Source organism: Rhagoletis pomonella, unplaced genomic scaffold (assembly GCF_013731165.1).
Source record: "Rhagoletis pomonella isolate Grant_MI unplaced genomic scaffold, Rhpom_1.0 Rhpom_scaffold_00006, whole genome shotgun sequence".
Lineage (NCBI taxonomy): Eukaryota > Metazoa > Arthropoda > Insecta > Diptera > Tephritidae > Rhagoletis > Rhagoletis pomonella.
Genome location: NW_023458560.1, coordinates 52,982,507 through 53,003,178, shown reverse-complemented (window position 1 = coordinate 53,003,178; position 20,672 = coordinate 52,982,507). Strand labels below are relative to the sequence as shown.

General features: G+C 36.4%; 2 protein-coding genes across 7 annotated transcripts in view; one reads left to right on the top strand and one right to left on the bottom strand.

The window, feature by feature from the left end:
- The window catches only part of LOC118740939, a 48,994-nt gene extending 41,775 nt beyond the window's left edge, over positions 1 to 7,219 (bottom strand). For 2 of the 5 annotated variants that reach the window (XM_036472703.1, XM_036472700.1), the window contains exons 1-2: positions 6,820 to 7,219; positions 2,538 to 2,726 (exon numbers count right to left, since the gene is read on the bottom strand). In XM_036472703.1, the coding sequence (XP_036328596.1) occupies positions 2,538 to 2,592 (55 nt within the window). In that variant the 5' untranslated portion in view covers positions 2,593 to 2,726; positions 6,820 to 7,219. The remainder of the gene's footprint in view (positions 1 to 2,537; positions 2,727 to 6,819) is intronic. The other 3 variants (XM_036472701.1, XM_036472702.1, XM_036472704.1) reach the window with 3 other exon arrangements.
- The window catches only part of LOC118740943 (UDP-glucosyltransferase 2-like), a 515,118-nt gene that overhangs the window by 393,295 nt on the left and 101,151 nt on the right, over positions 1 to 20,672 (top strand). The window lies entirely within an intron of this gene.

The window sequence follows — 20,672 nt, the reverse complement described above, 5'->3', positions numbered from 1 at the left end:
GGGTTAAGTTAACTCCGCGAGCCGATTACGAAATTTTGAATGCGGCAACCGACAACTTTGCTACCCTTTCCTCAATGTTAGGCTTCCACGACAGCCGCCGTTGATCGCCCACCTAGATACCTGGTTCAGGTAACCTTAAGCCAGATCGAAAAGGATGTATAGAAATGGTTCCTTAACCAAAAGTTCCACATCATCTACATAGACGATCACCCGACAGCCCACTTTTTCCAGTTCCTCTAGAAGGTCATTTACAACCGCAGTCCTGAGATCCTATTGACTCTGCACCGTGTGCAGACGCTCACCCACTCCGCCATGACAGTTCTGTCACGAAGTAAGCTGTAGATAAGCCTTATTAGGTTGGTTTCAACCCCTAGATTATGAATATACTTGACTATTTCCTCTGGAGTGACATTGTTGAATGCCCCTTCGATATCGAAGAGAGCTCCTACTGCATAATCTTCATGTGTGGAGGCTTCCTCTGACCACATTACCAATGTGTTCAGGGTGGTAATCACCGACCTTTTCTTGCAATAAGCATATTGAGCTCTTGAAAGACAGTCACGAGGAATCACTTTTCTTATGTACAGGTCTATCAGTCTCTATAGCGCTTTTAGCGAAAGCGTTTTTAGCAAAAACGAAAAATCCCTAGGGGAAACAGGAGAGCCCTTTCCGGCCATGTGACGATCGTCCAGAAGATCGGAGAAGTACAGGACCTGGAGGGGTGATTCTGTAACCAGTTAGCGACAATTTTCGAATCACTGTCACACTTTTTCACGCAAAAACATTTATGTCATACGAAGTACAAGAGCGAAAAAAGAAGTACTGTACTTCCGAAAGAAAGTACAGTTTGTCACATTATGTATACCCAATAAAAATATGAATTGGAAAATCCAGGGTTAAAACAATAAAATCTAAAAATTTTAATAAGAAAAAAGAAAAGTTAAAAAACAAAAAGAAATAGTTTTTAAAAATTAAATTAAATTAAAAAATATTTTTCTTTTTAAAACAATAAAATCTTAAACTGAAAAATAAACTAAATTAAAAAATAAAGTAATTTAATTTAAAAAAAAATACTTTAAATAAGTTTCTAAAATTTTAATTACGTAAATTATTATTTGATTTTGAACGAAGAAAATCTAGAAATTCAAAGAAATTTAAACAAAAATTATATGAAATAAGTTAGCAATAAATAATATATATGTTTTTAAACCAAGCTTTCCCGTATGGACCAAATCGGACCAGGAAAACGTTTTTTTTTCAAATATCTCGGGTTATGAGCCAGGTTTGAAGTTTAAAGTCTCTAGCTCATCGGAAAGTTGGTTAAGTATTGATTGCAAAATAGAAGGCCATACGGAAAAATAAAAAAACGTCCGCCGCCATGGGATTCGAACCTCAGATCTATAGAATGGCACGGCAGTGCTTTTCCACTCGGACATTTCGACTGTTGGAGTAGCGCGAGCAAACTGATAATACGCAGCAATTCTGGCAACTGTATTTAACCTCACCACAGTCATTCGAAAGATAAAAGTATTTCGTAAGACAGTTGTCTATTCTGGAAACTATCTTAAAAGCTCTTTACTCTCTTTGGAAAGATCTGCTAAAGAGGAGGTCTTCTTAGCATTATGCTGTTCGCCTTTTAAGTTTTTTAAATTAAATTAAATTTAAAAGAAAACATTTATACTTCTCTTTTTAAAACAATCAAAAGTAATAAATAAAAGAAATTTTAATATAAATTTAAAAATTAAAATAAAGCGAAAATAAATAAATAAATGGTTTTAAAAATTAAATGAAATTCAAATAAACGTTTTTCTTTTTATTAATTGAAACGAAAAATATTTAGTTTGAAAAAAAGAAAAAAAAAACGACTCGAACTCATGATCATTCGAACGGCATGCCTATGCTCTGCTTACTTGGCCATTGCGACTGTTGCGGCGACGAGAGCTAAATGACATACAAGTGCTTTCTTTAAAAATAGCTTTTCACCACGAGTGGTAAATGAGAGAGCTTTTATCTAAGACTTTTGTACCAGAATAACAAAAGTCTTTCGAACTATCTTGCCATCTGTCATTTCGTTTGACTTACGAAAGATTATTTACTGTCTTAGCCAGAATTTCCCTGTTAATCTTCATTTCGAGGATGCCCAAATGCTTTCTGTCAAAGAGCTTTTCACCACGAAAGTTGGTAAGTAGCTTTTTTTGTAAGACTTTCGGGCCAGAATAAACAAAATCTTTCAAAATACCTTGCCTACTGTCTTTCAGTTATCTTACAAAAGACTTGAAACAATGCAGAATTGCCCTGTAACTTTCCTTCTTTTGGTTAGGGCGCTATTGAGTTTATTAGCAAGGTCAATTGTCACAAATGCCCTTTCCATGACAGTCCACCACGTATGTAAGTATATATGTAAGTACTCATTAGTAATACGATATTTAATCACCTAATTAATGCAAATCTGAGTTTCAAATACCTTCATACATAATATATGTATATGTATGTAGATCTTTAATTAAATATGTATAATAATTTCATCATTCACTCACCTTCATTGACATGTCCACTCTTTGGTAATGCTTCAGCTTTTGTAAAATTATTCATTTTTCTTCACTACACTTTTCACTTTTCGCCGGTGATGAAGAACAAAATAAATAAAACAAATCTCCGTAGGCTAGCATAAAAACTTGTACGTATTCAACTTAATATGAGTATCTTGAAGAGAAACAGGTTAAAAACTGGAATACAAAAATTTAAATGTTGTTGATGAAGTAAGAAAAAAAATGTAAAAAAAATCACATTCATTAAGAAGTTTTATATGTAAACGACAAACGCGATGCTGAGTAGCGTAGCATTGGAGAGCGGTTTAGCTCAAGGACGAATGAAATGTTCTCCACTTCGTATGCTGCTTAGATGCTAATCGTCACGAGAATACATATGTACATACATATTTACACTTCCAGTGTTTTTAGTTATGAGAGTATGTGCCCATTAAATATTTCCGACTTGTTGAAAGCTATCACTCACAAGCACGGTTGCCATTTGTTTAAAAAATAACCAACCAAAATCTGAAGGAAAAAACAACCAAATTGAAAACAAAAAGCAACGAAATTTGTTATCCACTTATCTATTCGGCCCTATCTCGAATTTCACATGAACAATATTCCCAAAATTTATCAATTAAAACTATAACAAGTTTTCCCAATTTGTTTTTGTTTTGCACGTAAAATTATGGGAACAATTTATTAACTTGGAATTGACCATAGGGCTGATTACGAAAAGCAAAACTTATTACAAAAAAAAAATTAAACAATTTTATTGAGCTTGAACCCGATTTTTTTTTAATAAAATTTTTGTGGAAAAACAACATTAACTTACATTTTGGAAGAAATTAAAAAGAAGTTAAAAGGAAAATGTAACATTAAAAATATAAATTTGAAAAACTTATTTATTAATTTTTGGCATCCATTTGCTAATTTCTAATTTGAAAAAAAAAAACAATCAAACCAAAGAAAAAACTACCAACTAACCAAATTGAAAAAAAAAAAAATAAAATAAAAAAAATAAAAACCAAGTTTGTTTGGAAACAACCAACAGTGGCAACCGTGCTCACAAGCGAGTGAGCGCAAAAGCAGGGCGGCTTAAGCTGGATGGAATGAATAGAAGGCTTTTAGAATTGTATTTTGTGTATTTTAATGGATGAGTAGGGTATGTATTAGTATATGTACATATGTATGCATGGATGTGTACAACTTCTGCATAGCAAACCAGGTGTTTGCTGGAAGCCGCAATTCAAGTGTTTTTTACACAATCTTTCAAATTGGAAGCAACGATAGAGCTGCTGTTGATCTAAATCTGTATTTGTATATGTATTTATGTACTTATGTACGTTAGGGTGACCAAAAAAAATATATATATGTTTTGAAGCCAACTGCCACAACTGAAAAACATCAATCGGCATTTTTATACCCAAGCGCACTTGTGCACTTTCTTCACATAACGCTTGTTTGTAAAACTGCTGAGAATGAAAAGACAAATCGATTAAGCCGTAGATAGATAGATAGTTGCTTATGGCACTGCAACCGGTAGGTCTACATATTTTGCCCTCAGCTCATCACAACACCTCGACTAGCCCCAGAGACTCTAAAAATTCCATAATAGATTTCGGAGATAGGGAGTGTACATATGTGCTCCTCACTTGGCCACAGGTGCCCTATACTCCTATTCCTCCTGCGTGCAACGGTCTCACACTCCATAAGAAGGTGAAAAGGCGAAAGCGGCACAGATCGCTGGACCTAATTTATGCAGGTGCCTTTTTAGCCTGCAATGGCCCGTCAAAAAACTTGTAATAATTCTTAATTTCTCCTTGGGGAGGTCCATAAGTAACCTGTATCTATTCAGTCCCCTCAGTTTAGTACTTTCTCTTCTGAGCATTGCCTTTATGGTGTTGAGCCGCACTGCATGGAAGGGCTCAGGTCCTATCGGGGTCGAGGCTGCGGCCGTTCTGGCTAACTTAGCAGCTTTCTCATTTCCCTCGACCCCCATGTGCCCTGGTACCGAAATCAATTGAACATCACTTACCTCAACCAGAGCATTAAGTCTCTCTACACACTCCAAAACCAAGGAGGACTCAAATGATGAGAGAACCTTGATAGCCGCCTGACTATCGCTCGCAGTAAGTATACTCTCGCTTCAATAATTTCTTCAAAAGTTAATCTCAGCACACAGACTTGTGGCATCGACCCCCTCTTGAAAGATGCTAGGGAAGGTTCCCAGGGGCACCGAAAGCTGCAGTCTAGGGCCATACACGCCTGCTCCAATATCCTCAGTCGTTTTGGAGCCGTCAGTATGGCACTTGAGTGTGGTCGCCTGTAAGTGACTCTCCATAATGGAGATACTCCAGGCCGCCTTGTTATAAGTGTAAGTCCTGACGTTTCTTTTGAAGGCCACCACTCTGTTAATTTCGTCCCTGGGGAACAGAACTAAGGGGGAGCTGGGAACCTAGCTTGTCCCTGTTAAGCCGTGACTGTAAGTATTTCTGCGCTAAGAACCGACGGTATTCAAAATGGGCCAAATCATACAAACATCACGCCCACCCCCCATGTAACGGTAGGTTGAAGAAATACATAAACTGCGATACTACTAACTACTAAAGCTTATTCACTCAAAATTGACATTTACAATTCTCTCTTGGGGAAACGAAGAATATTATAAATTTTTGGATTACAAGTGCATATATCGGTAACGGCTCACAGTGATTAACCGTGGTACAACATAGAAAATGGTTTAAAATATTTAAAATCGGATATTACGCAAGCCCACATCTCATGTAACGGTAATTTAGAGAAATTCGAAATCTACGCTAATTTACTCAAGGTTTATACTCAAAACAATCTCTAAAAGCTTTCACTTTTAGAATGTATTTATCGTCCTTTAACTGACCCTATACCCCGTTTTTCTCTATCGGGAGGGTATTACAGTCAAACCTAGATATAACGAAGTTGAAGGCGATGAATAAATACTTCATTGAACTCATAGTTGCGTTATATTTATAGAATATCAAGATCTCGATACAACAAAAACTTCAGAATTTTTAAAAATCTTTATAAATACATATATCGTCGTTTAAAGTACAAAACCGGGTATCGTTATTCTGCAAAAGTGACACTTTCTGCCAAAAATTGGATTTGCTCACACAAGCTCTTGGCTCAATCCTTATCCATTCGTCCTGAAATATCCACTATCCAGAAATGCGATTGCTTTTTAAAAAATAGAACCATTTTTAAATATGAGTGTTTTTACTCTCTAGAAAATTATTTATGCAACATCACATACGCGGTTTTGCATTATCTTCGCTGGGTGGAGGTTTTTGATTCGACACTTCGCCATATATAAGCTTTTGCCAACGGGACTTTAACCGTCAATATATCTATTAAGAAGGTTTTCATGCTCCTGTATGGAAAATTTTTAAACAACGAAGTTTTTCATGGCACTTAGCCACAATTTTGTTATATTGAATTTTTCGTTATATCGAGGTTTCACTGTATATCGAAGTTTTCCCTTTTTCCATTTTCTATAAGTAAGGGGAGTGGAAGCATCAAAATTCCAAAAAAAAAATTAGATTTTCCTGTGCCTTTTTGGCCCACCCTAATGTTAATATGTACATATGTACTGGTACATATGAGTATGCTGTATCAAAAGTGTCTATTACTGGCTTGTCGCTTGTGCGGCGATTATGTTGTGTTGATTTGGTTTTAATGGCACACTTAAACAAACAAAACCAACAAAAAATTGTTGTTCTCTTTCAAAAATTGCATGGCATTTCAAACATGCATATGTACATATGTATGTACGTACATATATACACTATCTGTATATACAGAGCTCTTTTAGTCCACGCCCGTCTATAACTTTGCACTTCACGCTTCTTGCACTTTCGCCAGAAAATTTCGAGTTCACTAAATTTTTTTTTAACTTTTACGTTTAATTTAATGTTGTACTACATATTCGTGTGTGTTATTTTATAGACTGCTCGAATAACGGTACCAAAGTTTTTACTACTCTTTCGCGGTTCCGACTCCACGCCCCGGTCCCTACACGCTTGGCAACTCAGCCGACGAATTTTTATTTTTTTTTTTGTAAAGAAAATAACAAACAAAACGCAAGCATTCGTATTGCCTCCGCACAAAAATTCATCCAATCAACGGCGTATGGTTTTCAATTAATTTTAATTTCAGCACTGAACTTTTAACTCGCACTAGACTTCAACAAAAGCACCGAGCAAAAGAGAAAACATTTGAAAATGTCGATATAAAAATTATTCGCACTCACAATAAATGCATTTATTTCAATATAAATTTGTTCGGTAGACTCAAAACTCAAACGAAATCTTAAATATTTTTCGCTCTACAACTGCAACGCGAAGCAGTTGCATTCCTTGCTGTTTGTCGTCCGTTGCTCGAATGCACTTTGTTTTACTCGCCAGCTAATGCGTTACTATTTTCCCTGTTGTGCTGCCACTTCACTCACTCACTTACACGTTTGTAAAACAAATGGTCGTCGACGTTGGACGGATGCCTGGCCAGCCCGTTCAACACACTCGCATACAATAATTGCTTTGCTTTGCTTTCTTGCACACTTTCCGCCGCTCTGCGCACACCTTTTGCACCAACAACTTCGTAAACGTTGTATACTTAACTCAACACCAATCTACGTACGCGTACCAAGCCAAAGTGTTTGTATAAACAATGCAAAAACAAATATGCACATGAGTATAAATATATGTACATATATATACATTGCTATTGGAAATTGTGTTGTTGGCCATGCTTAGTATAGTACTCAAAAATTGAGCGCTCGGAGAGAGTGTTTATGCCCTGGAAATACTTCGGAGTTACCATATTTTTTAATTTTTTTTTGTTGTGTAAACATCTATGTACGGCTTGGCAAAGCCTTGGGGGCTTCAGTTACGCCCATAAATAGGTTAGACTAGGTTAGGTTAGGTTAAGCATTAAATGAAATTCATTTAATTTTATTCATTTTGTTGGGACCAGTTCTCGACTTTTTTATAACCACGTCAGTATTAGTTTCGAACTACCCGGAAATGATTCCGAAGTAGTACCCAAATTGTCCTAAAGTGGATCTGAAAAAGTCGTAAAGTATCTCGAACAAGTCTTAAAACGGTCCCTTACTAGCCCCAAAATGATCCAAAACTAGTCCCGACACGTTCCCGAAATAGTCCTGAACAAGGTCCAAAATAGTCCTGATATAGTAGTGAACTATCCACAAATGGTCCTGAACGAGTTCCAAAATGAACCCGAACTAGGCCCGCCGAAATAGTCCCGAAATGCTCACGAAATAGTCCTAACCAGGTCCCGAAACGGTCTGAACTAGTCCCGAAATGGTCGTTAAATAGTCTTGAACAGGTCATGAAACTCCTGAAAAGTTGTGAACTCGTCTCAAAATTATCTCGACCAAGTCTTGAAACGGTCCCGAAATGCTCCCTCATTAGTCCCAAAATGATTCCGAACTAGGCTCAAAATGATCCTGAATTAGTCACAAAATGAGCCCGAAATGTTCCTGAAATAGTCCTGAATTAGTCTTGAAATGGTCCAGAAGAAGTCTCCAAAATAGTCGTGAACTAGTCCCAAAATAATTCGAGGCAGGACCGGAAATGAACCCGAACTAGTCCCAAAAATTATTTCGAACAAGTTCTGAAATAGTTCTGAACAGGTTCCGAAATTATGCCGAACTCGTCCGGAAATGGTGCTGAACTAGTCGCGTTCTAGTCCCGAGACGGTCCTGAAATAGCCCTGAAATAGCCCTGAACTAGTCAAGAAATGTTCAGTTGTACACACACGAAGAAATTACAGATTTTCTTCTAGATTACACAAGAAACAGTTACAAATACTCCGCTGGGTTAACGCAAGTTTTACCCATACCCAGTGCTAAGACGTTTACACATCAACAACTTCTCTAGCATTTTCGGATAATGATACTGACATTGCGCGAAACTAAAGGACCAATAGAGAGATTAGATAAAATGACTTTGAAGAAGTTCTTCTAAGGATGGGTTTGGTTAGCTCAGATTTGAACTCAAAGTGAGCCCAGCGAACAGTGGATGGTAAACTTGTCGGCCAGTAAGACTTTCCTGCTTGTGGGTGATTTTTGCATTTTTTAGTTCCGATTTCCGATCAAAAATTAAACGATTTGCCTTAAGCTTTGGATACGTCGCTCCTGAGCTTGTCCGGCTTCCAGCAGATATCCGCAACAAATATTTTAAGTTATTGGTTTTAGATGGGAGTTGTTGAAGGCCCCTTCGATATCCAAGAATACTGCAAGACAACATATTTTGATTTATGTAGTCTCTACATTATTTCTTTTGCTATACTCCTACTGAGCAGTTTGTAGTGGAATATATATTCTTTTTGCGTTGCAAAAGGCTGCAAAGGGCGCCTTTGAGCTAACGTTGAAGAGTTCGCTGAAAACTCCAAAAGCATTTTGTACGACGAGATACGTCGACGACGATTATGAACCAGAACTGATATGGTGAGAGATTTTAAAAGCTTTTCGGGATTTGGGATTACTTCGGAATCACTTAGGGGCCGTTTTGGTACCTGTTCAAGACTATTTTAGGGCAATTTTGAGACTAATAGGGTCCATTTTGTGACCGCTTCAAGATTTTTTCGAGATCATTTCGGGAGAAGTTCACGACTTTTTCGACAATTTCGAGCCTTGTTCAGGACTATTTAGGACCATTTCAGGACTTGCCCACGCCTATTTAAGGGCAAGTTCGGGTTCATTTCGAGACTAGTTCAGGACTATGCCAAGAACATTTTCCGGACTGTTTCGGTATTATTTTGCGGCTAGTTTAGGAGAAATTAGGGACTAGTAAGGGACATTTTCAAGACTTGCTCGAGATCATTTTGGGACAAGTTCAAGACTTTTCAGAACCACTTTAGGACTACTTTAATCCAATTTTTGGTCTAGTTCGGGATAATTTCACGGTAGTACGAAACAGTCACCAATAGATCCTGAAATAGTTTGCAATGCATTAAAACGTCCAAGTTATACATACTTAGTTGGTAATACTAACTGGTGTTCTAATAGGCAGACCAGCAAATTTTTTCTTTCGCTAAATTAGAGGAATAACTCCTAACGGTTAGGGTTGATATAAGGAATCGAAAGCTCCAATCCATGTAGTTAGAAATTGATAGTCCTTTTGTCGCATACAGCGCATTGGCGATAACGTAAAGCGGTTTTAATGCAGGCCAGTGTTTACGTAACTGCGAGTGCACTCCATCTTGTTTTTAATTTTTTTATTTTTTTTATTTATAACGTTCTACCAGCAAGTGAACGATATATTAAAAAATAGAAATTGATTAATATGGCAACATTATCAAGTAATGGAAGTACCGGTTTACATTTTGGAAGCCACTGTTACTCGTTCCAATGCAACCACTTTTTTCTGTTAAAATAAATTTCTTTTAAATATTTGTGCTGTAATTGACTTATGATAAGTAATCAAACTAAAATCAATCTTTTTCTTATAAACTATAAATACACGCCTTTGAAACAAGTTCATTTTAAACTTCTGCTAGCATTTATTTTGATTTCCGGTCAATGCTACAGTGGCTCCCTAACAGTATTTAATGCAATGGTGCCAACTAAAACTGTATTGAGTTATCAGATTTGGCAGCACTGCGAATAAGAGAACAAGAGAAGGAATTGTATACGCATACCGACCCTACAAGACATTGCTGAGCACTTTAGGCAAAAACTCTCACACATTTACACTTTTGTTTTTGTAGTACGGCATAAATGAGTAGTTTGACTATTAGTACTGAGGACTTTCTGATGACAACATTGAGGGGAAAGTACTCAAATTTTTCCCATGGCCTGAACGAAAATGAGGACTTTGATAAGCACTTTTGTGATTAGGAGTAATGATAATATGAGTACTCATATGATACTCAGCTGTCTTGTAGGGGAGTGTGTAGCCTACATAATGTAGGTGTATGTGTGCACTTTTAATACTTTTGTCTACATTTCCTATTTGTTTTCATAATGGCCAGTGCTTCTTAACTTAAGTAAATATGTACATACTTATGGAAATACATATGTAAATACCTTTGTGATTGCATGCAAGCAAGCGTGTGTGAGTTTTTAATTTTTTTTTGAAAGGAAACCAGTTTTGAGTTAAAAAAAAGTCCTGTTTTAGGCAGAGAATGTAAAGGGATTGAGTAGCACACATTAACTTGTATAGATATATGCACATTAGGGTGGTCCAAAACAAGTAAAGTCGGAGCTTTTATGCTCTCACTCCCTAGGATTGTTCTATATCGAAAAGAATTTACCCTAATTTCTTTTTAATTTTAAATCAAAAAATATTTAGAGGTCGCTCAAAGTACTCAAAGTTTTCCATGTATCTTATATGGGAAAAAACAACTTTTCGTAGAAATGGTATAGAATTCTTGAAAATCAATATTTTTTCGCTAGGAAATCTCTGGTTCCCTTCAGAAGACTTCCAGTTACAATACCCTATTGTTTATTTAGCCAATTTTTAATACCAACGACTTTTTATTTATTCCCCCATTGCTTTTTCTGGAGGTTTTGGCGGACCTATAAAATATAGTTATTATTAAAAAACTGTTAAATAAATAATTGGGTCTTATTATTGGGGATCTCCTGAAGAGAAACAAAGTTTTCCGATCGAATTATATTGCTTTCCAAGAATTCTATATCATTTCTACGAAAAGTGGTTATTTCTCATATAAAATACTTGGGAAACTTTGAGCGCTTTGAGCGACCTCTAAATATTTTTTTTTATTTCAAAATAAAAAATTTGTTTTTTTTTATTTCAAAATAAAAAATTGGGGTATATTTTTTCGATATAGAACAATCTTAGGGGTTGAAGCATAAAAATTCCTACTTTACTTTTCACATGCAGTTTTGGACCTCCCTAATGCACATACAAATGTATTTTCTTTGTTTGCTATTTTTCTATGGAAAGTTAATGATTTTTATAGTTTCAAAAATGGTGAAAATTCCTTTTTTTTATTTATTTATATTTAGTTTTATTTTTGCGCATAATTTATTGTTAATCATATAAGTCTTATAAATTCAAATACTAACTTTCTTTCAAAGTGTCTCCCACACTTTGTTCCCGCTTCATAAAATCTAACCATCGACGTAAACAACCTTTCAACCGAAATTCTGCGATTCGACTTGGCCGGCTATTCAAAGCACTTTAATGCTCCTATCAGCAAAGAACTTATAAGAACTTATAATAACTTGTTATAAACTCCCTGCTTTCAGCTGCGCAACAGGTAGTCAGTCAGTCAACAAATGCTGCTGCAAGAGCAAAACAACTCAGCTCAACTCTACTCAACTCAAAGTAAAAGTCACTCAAGTGTACTGGCGCTTGACATACTATTTGTCAGTTGCCTACTTACATACATTAACCAAAAAGTATACACAGACGCATTAAAAAATCGTAAGTATGTATATGTGAATGCCCATACATATTTATGTACAGAAGTAAAAATATATGTACTATCACTTGGCCGCTAAAGGCAATAGACCGACTACGTTTACTGACACTTGAAAATTGATACCTATGTATGGATGTTTATAGACATAAATATTAACCGACATGAATTGCCTGCAAACCGATTGTATTGCCGGAGTATCATTGTTGGTAGTACTTGGTACAACAATCAAGTAGATATCTACCCTGTAGGTAAAGATCGCACACGTGAGATAAATTTTTGTTTCACACAAATATACCCAGACAATGATAATGTCCTATCACTCAAAAAGGTACTTAAAAAATACTTCACAGAACCGGAACTTTTATTATTATTTATGAGCCCAATTCTAACCCATGGCGACCTAGTAAGCAAACAATGCAAAGTCAGCCAGCCCAGAAGCTTACAAAAGCGGTTTAAACGAGGGTAACGGGAGTGCTGAAATCCTGCCCTTCAGAAACGCTGATGGATATACTTTATACCATATCCATTGATCTATCCCAAAGGAAACCGCGTTGTACTCAGCAGTGTGACTTAAAGAGCCTGATTTGTGGAGAAAGAAGCCCATCGGGGCGTAGATCAGTTGTAAATACGTATATATGTATGTGCGGTACCCATCCAGAAGCGAATGGAAAAGAGCCCAACTTTCTGATAAGGAAGTCATCTGCATCTTCCATAAAGGAGTACAGAATGGACTGCGATATAGGCATATGAGTAGTAGATATTTAGCCTGTAGGATACTAAAGAATAACGCTACCAGGGAAGCTCGAGATAGAAATGTTTCGATGTTAATGCGAGGGCGAAGGAATTGGCTTAGCCAGGAGCAAGCCATGTTCACAATAGTTTGACTAAACTTTCGTAGACAATGCACAATTTGACGAGTTAGAATAAATATCCATTGAACAAGCGAAGTCCAATAGAATGGCGCTACCAAGAGCTAACTTAATGCTGAAGGGCAACTAGGGAAGAACTAAAGCCAGCCAGCCAATCGACCATAGCCCAGAACTTGTCTCGTCCGACTGGTAATTTTTAGGTCTCGACCTAACTCTTTTACTGGTGAGCTGGGGCTATAAAGGAGACTCATGAAAATAACTTAAAAAAAGTAAAACCAAATGCTTTTAGATTAATTTTTGTAGATATATGTTAAAGAGCGTGTTTTTATGCAAGGTTAGGTTGAACTGACTGCTGAATAGTAAAATCCACACAGAGGCACACGTTTTCGTCCATAGTATTAAAGCAACTATTCATGATTAATATGTGGGCACTATTTATATCATATATATATTTATATATTAGGATTCTGCAGAACCTGACTTTTGTTGCTTGCTCGAGGATTTGAGGAACGCCCGGCCAAAAAAGTTCAGACGTAAATTTGTCAGCGCTTGACAATCGCACCCTATGTGCTCCACCGTTTCTTTTTCCATTTCTCACTTCCTGCAGTTATCACTACAGACCAAACCCACTTTAAGGGCGTGGTTAGCTAATAAATTGTGACCAGTTATGAGACTCACCAGAAGTCTAAAATCGTTCTTTAGGAGTTTAGTAATAGTCCTCTGGCATGAGCATCCACTTCGTTGGGAACACCTCTCATGCGCCTTCTGGAACAGATTTAAATCACACTTTTTAAGAGCCTGTAGGCAAATAGGAATATATAGAATAACTGCATTGTTTAGTAGCACTCCTTATTTTGCTAGAGGATCTACCCTTTCGTTTCCCTCTAAGCCCCTATGCCTCAATACCCAGTACTGTAAAATTTTTAGCTCACTTCTGCATTCTAGGACACTTTTTGAGGTCGTCGTAAATGAGACTATGCATTTTATGGCTGCTTGGCTAACTATATACGTAGAAACTATATGGATTGCTTTGAGCATTGCTGTAATTTAGAAGCTACGCCGTTTGCTTCAACGCCCTGAAACAACACCTGAAGGAGTTGTAGTAATTTGGCATTTTATTCCTAAATCATTGCAATAGACACCTGCTCCTATGTCTTCTGTATATCTTGAACCATCTTTGAACACTTGAATTCTACTGTCTGCCACTTGCAGACCCTTACGCCGTCCCTCCTCGCCAATCGTGACTGAAAAAATTTCCCCAAATTGCAGTTATGGGATGATGTAATCTATGTTGCCGTCCAGGTGGCAGGAAAACTAGCAATGACGGTATGATCAGCAATTGAACTGACCAGTAACATTGAGCCGCATTGCAGTTTTCAGGACTATGTTTTTAGCAGCCAGAACTGCTGGAGGTATGTGCAGAATGGGCGACTGCTGTGGCGTATCGGTTAGCTAACACACCGCCTGGGCCTGGGTTCAAACCGGTTCAATTCAACATCCAAAAAAGTGTAAGTGCGCCTGGGCCACACTGGAGAAGTAAAACTTACGGTACGTATGTATATAGTTTCTCTCATAACCAATATATCGACACCTGAGTGGAAGATCGACTTATGTCGGCAGCCAGTTCGAAATGGCCCTATCTCAGAAAACTTTTCAAGAACGCCCTATTTCAAATTTTTATTGAAAAACATCCTATCTCAGAATTTGGTTGAAGAACGAACTACCTCAGAATCGATAGCAAAATCGATAGTAATATCGATAACAAAATCGATAAAAACATCGATTATTATATCGATAAGTTCCGAGAATACGAAAAACTCTAAAATCCAGAAATAGTTCCCAGATTTAGTCTGTCTCTATCTATATTTTACGCACTGCAAACGATAAATAGAGTATACTTTAATTATATTGTCTTTCACGAAACTGAGCCCTCTCCCAATACCGCTTAAAAAGTAAGACAGGCAACCCTACCAAATGGACTCACCCATAAAAAAAATTAGATCTCAACTACTAATGAACACAGCGAATATAAAATGGTTTCACCACTGGGTGTACTCCAGTGTTGGAAAAGTAGGATCCAAACACGCGAATTTCCTATCGGGTACACTAGTCTATGTATATATTTGACGTGTAAAAGTGAAAAAAAGAAATCATACAAAACATCAAACGATCGTTGAGTGTTAAAGTCGTACTGTTTGTAGATACATATGCACATATGTAGGTATAAGTGTATGTGTGCGTACACAAAAGTCAGTAGAGAAGTGAAGTTTTGTTGTTTAAATACGACACCTTTAGTTATTGGCTGAGTTTGGCTCAAAACGCGCGCTGGTAGCGGGTAAATTTGTGAAAGTGTAGAAGCGTTTATCGAAAAAAGGGAACGGTACCTACGGAAAATTTTGGCATATTTTTGAAATAACAAATTTATATAATATACCGAAAATAGGTAAATTGATTGGATTAAAAAAGTCAATTAAAAGAAATATAATTTCAATTATGATCCTCTACGGCGGCTTACAAAACCATTGGTTCAGGTTGAAGTTTTGAAGTTGGTGAATCACTAACTGGACTTACTGCTTTGTTCGTTGTTTTTTAATATTTGATTTGAAATGAGTGTTGTGAGTAGCACGCAAGTTGGCTCGTTGTATTGGCAATGCGTTTGAGCCAGCCACTTAACCGCATAAACCAGTTTCTGCAAAATATACCCAATGTATCTGTGTATTTGTGTTCGCGTGCAGTGGCGATTCGTGCGTGAAGTTGAAAAGTGGAAGAAAAATTTTATGAAAATCTAGACAAAATGAAAAATAAAATAAAAACACAAAAGAAAAAATACAAAGGAATACACACATACCAAAAAATTAAATGAAACTTAAAAAATTTTAAAATTAAGAGAAAATTTTTAATCTAAAGAAGACAAAAAAAATTATAAAAAAATAAAAAGAAGATCCTAAAAGTGAAATAAAAATAACTATTTTTTCTTTTTAAATCAATTAAATCTAAAACCAGGAAGAAAATTAAATTGAAAAATAGAAATCATATAGAACAAAAAATTGGGAAAAACAAAATACGTTTTTGAACATAATGAAATTAATTAAAATGTTAAAAAAACTAAAAAAAAATTAGTAAAAAAGGTTTTTAATATTAAGTTGAATTAAAAAAATATTTTTTTTTATGAAAATTAAATCCAATAATTAAAACGCAAATACATAAACAAGAAAAAATGATAATAAAAAAAACACTGGACCTCTCGAATGGCACTGCAGTCAGTGTTGCCACGACCTACCAAATATTTATTTATTTTTATTTTTTTTGTTTCAATGTCAAGTCAGCCCATTCGTTGCCTTCAAACTTTGGCAGGCTTTCTTAGATCCTTGGTCCAAGGATAACTCGGGATAATCCAGGAATGGCTTGAGATCCTGCAAATGACCCAAGACCTTTCATGCTGATCGTATTGGGCAGTTGTAAGGCGCCCCGACAGGCCTCTTTTTCCAACAGAATACACAAGGAAGGAATGCATCTAATAACACCAAGGTGCGCATAGCTCCTGTGATGACAACGCGGACCATTCGGTGCAGTTACTCAATATGACATCCGCGATTACTTGCTTAGCTTTTGGCCACCAGGCCAGTGCAGCATATGTAATAACTGGTTTTACTACTTTATTGAAATACCAATACGTTAGTTTGGGTGATATTCCCCAAGTCTTGCTATAAATTCTCTGATACTCATAAAACGCACTTGTAGCCTAGCTTGTAACATTGGAGAGATGTGAGCCTTTTCTCCACAGTTATCCCTAGATAATGCTCCTCTTCTGACAACTTCTTTTGGTAAATGGGACAATGGTGGACTTCAGTGGGTTAATTGACAAGCCCTTTTAAAGGTTACACATGCATATGTTAGTGTTTGGCCGAGCTTCTCCTCCTACTTGTGGAGTGCGCCTTGATGTTGTCACACAAAGCGGAGGGACCTACAGTTTTACGCCGACTCCGAACAGCGATTGTATTTTTATACCCGAGCGCACTCGTGCACAAGGGTATTATAACTTTGTTCACATAACGGTTGTTTGTAACAGGCAAAACGAATCGAGATAGATATATACAAATGTATACATAAATGATCAGAATGAAAAGAGAAATCGATTAAGCGGTGACTGTCTGTCCGCCCGTCCGTCCGTCTGTGCACACGATAACTCCAGTAAAAATTAAGATATCTTAACGAAACTTGGTACGTGTACTTCTTTCGGGCGTAGGACGGATGGTATTGAAAATGGGCAAAATCGGACAATAACCACGCCTACCTCCCATATAACGGTAATTTTCAGAAATACAAAAACTGCGATATTTTAGTAACTACTGAAGATAATTCACTCAAAATTGATATTTATAATAAATTTTAGACGAAAAATAAGAATATTAACATTTTTTTGAAAATGGGCGTAGCCACGCCCACTTATGGTTACATGTGTATATCTTGGTAACCGCTGCATCAATTTATTCCAAACTTGGCACAGTTGTTGGCCCTGGTACAGCATACCAAATGGCCGAAAATTTTAAAATCGGACAATAGCCACGCCCACATCCCATATAACGGTAATTTAGAAAAATACGAAATCCTCGATAAATCAGTAAATATTAAAGCTAATTTATTCAAAATGATGGTTGCAACCATTCTTTGCCAGGAAATACGTTTATGATAAAATTTTGGAAAATGGGCGTGGCACCGCCTTCTTATGATCACGTATATGTATCTCGCTAACCGTTCTAGCAATTTGTACCAAACTCGGTATGGTTATTGTGCTTGCCACATAAAAATAAACCATTGAAAATTGTTGAAATCGGACTAAAATTACGGTCGCTTTTCATATAACGGTAAGTTTCAGAAATGCTTGAAATTTCAATATTTTGAAATTTAAGGACGCTAGTTTACTTAAAATTTATACACGCCGGCTTATCAAGTAGCGGTAGCTTTCGGAAAGGTGGAAAACATATATTTAATACTTGCGCCGGGTATTTAATGTTCGGCTCCGCCCGAACTTGGACTTTCTTACTTGTTATGAGAAGCTGTTTTTTCATGGCAGCAATACACTCGGAGGTTTGCCATTGCCTGCCGACGGGCGACCGCTGTTAAGAAAAAACCTTTTTTCTATATTTTTTGCGATGTTGCTTTGACCAGGGTTTGAACCCAGGCGTTGCGGAGTGGAAGCGCGCACTGCTTACCACTACACAACAGCGGCCGCCAAACCAAAATCCATATAAATCCAAATTTCCGACATTGTGCAAAAACTGTAAAAATTTATTCTCCAATGTTTCACCAAAATTTCAAACATTTTAGCTAGATTCTTTAGAAAAGAGATTCGGTTAGCAGTTTTGTAGCTCATTAAATTTGAGTATAATAAAGTGCAAGTGGAAAGTGATGCTCATTTGCGTCTCCTTTAAGAAAAATGGTTGAACATAGAAACTTAATTTTTGTGAAAAACTGCGTTACACAGTCAACAAAAAAATTGCCAAAAAAGTCTTAGAGATATCAAAATTACACTTTATAATACTAAAATTTAATGAATTTTTTAACAAATTTCGCGGACCGAAAATCTCGAGAAAAATATACCACAAACTTGAGATATTAGTATAAGGATGCTGTTTCAGGGTTTATAAATCTAGGATCTTGGACTTTAAGATCTGTAAGTTTTTGTTGAAAAAATTTGCAAAATTATTTTTTGTCCCGTATTCGGCTCCCGTAAATATGGTCACCGTATGCATACTATATATGTATGTATGTATGTATGTAGATGTATAAACCCTTACCACTACATAATGTATGCATGTGTTCAAGAACAAGTCTTTAAATAATAATAAAAAATAACAGTGATCAGTTTGGATGAATCATCGCCACCATCATCATTATCATCAGCACCGACGTCGCATCGCTGCTGCCAACCAAAAGCAGACAATACAACTTACTAACCGGCCAACAAATTGGCTACTTACACATTGACTTACAAACCAGTTGCGGCATTCATTAAAAAAAAAATTAAAATTGTACAATAAGAAAGTTAAAATCAGTTTCCGTTAACAATGCGCGCATGTATGTTTAAGCATTTGTATGTGCGTGTGTTTACTCTCCGGTGACAAACCACTCTACAACTTAATTTAATAAATATTTATTAGCGGCTCAGGTGCGAGTAAACAAATCGTAAAAGCTGTTTTCTATGCCAGTTTTTGCAGTGCCTAGTGGAAACAAATTCGAAATAATATAGCGAAATCTGCAAATCAACAGATACAGTAATAAAATAGATAAAGTAAATAATCAACGCACTTGATAATAAAGTTAAACAAACGCCAAGTGTTAATAACTGGTGAAATCAGCGTATTCAATTACTTCCATACATACATCACTCAACATGATTGTCGTCGGCTGCTCGAGTTCGCCATCTATGGCACTACGCGTTGCCTCACTGCTGCTGCCCACCACGTTGGCCGTTGCCAAAGCGGCTTCTAATGGCAAAAGCGCTGCGGCAAAGGATTGTCATGGCAGGATTTGCAAACCCATTGATGAGTATTGCTCGGTATTTCTCGATGGCTGTGATCAGTGCGAACGTATTTGTAATCCAGAATCGCATAATTTTCAAGCGGACATGTGTGCGCGGGAATGTGCCGGTGAGTGTGAAGTGGATTTTTAATTGAAATTTAAGTTTCCCCGCTAAATTTTTTGTTTCACTGTTAAGGCAGGGGTTGTTCTGCTCAACACTTAATGGAAAATTGAACAGCACGTGCAATTTAAAAATTTATGTACATTTTTATTTAACAGTTTGGGCAAGTTGATTGCCAACCGCCGCGATAGCGATAATGGCATTGTACAGAACAACGATAGTTATAATGAAGCGTGACACCCTCGACAAAAAGAAAATTCTTAAAAATCAACAATTTTTACGAATTTTCAAATTTGCACATTATTATACTAAAATACAATAAGCTACAAAACCCAGAAAATTTTTAAAGAATCTGAAAAAAATTTAAAATTTTGATGGAATTTTTGGAAATTTTTTAAATTTTCCTAAACTGTACACAAAGTTTTAAGCTTTGATTTATATGGTTTATGTTATAGAATCTGGTATATTTTTATTAAAATTGTGAATATTGTAAAAAAAGTGGCCCTTCAATCAAAATTTTAAAATCTTGTACCGAGAACAACGGAGTTACATGTCACTTTTCGAAAAGCGCTAATTTGAATATTTGGAACTATTTTTCAATTCCAGTGGTACTATATTTATCAAGATGGCAAAAATCGTATTTTTGCAAAAATGTAAGTTTTAGAGCGGATTCGGGTGGAATACCCATCCTGTGAAAATTTTTGTTTGGAAAGATTTTTGTGTAAGGCGAAAAACCCTTAGGAATGGGCGTTGTGGTTTTTGGATTAAAGTTAACTCAGATTTTATTGTCAATTTCGGCAAAATATTCCAAAAAATCGGCGTAAAAAATTTAGATCCTATTGTAGAGTTTAGCCGAATATCTATTCGCTAAAAATGTTTGTTCAGCAACTTTCTTTTGTAGGTAGAGAAAGTCCACACACTTAAGGTATCCATGCGATTCTGTCGGTGCGAATCTGTTCCGACAAAACTTACAACAATGCCGACCATATTTTTAAATGAGGAACATCACACGTACATATACGATTTTGCTGCGGCGTTTTATGCGAACATAAAAATGGTGTAAGAAAACAATACACGTTTTTTGTGGAAAAGTCAAGAATTTAATTTTTTGCTGAAAAACAATTTTTTTTGCTTTTAAAATGACATCGCACAGATGTGTGCGTACTTGCATTTTCGAAA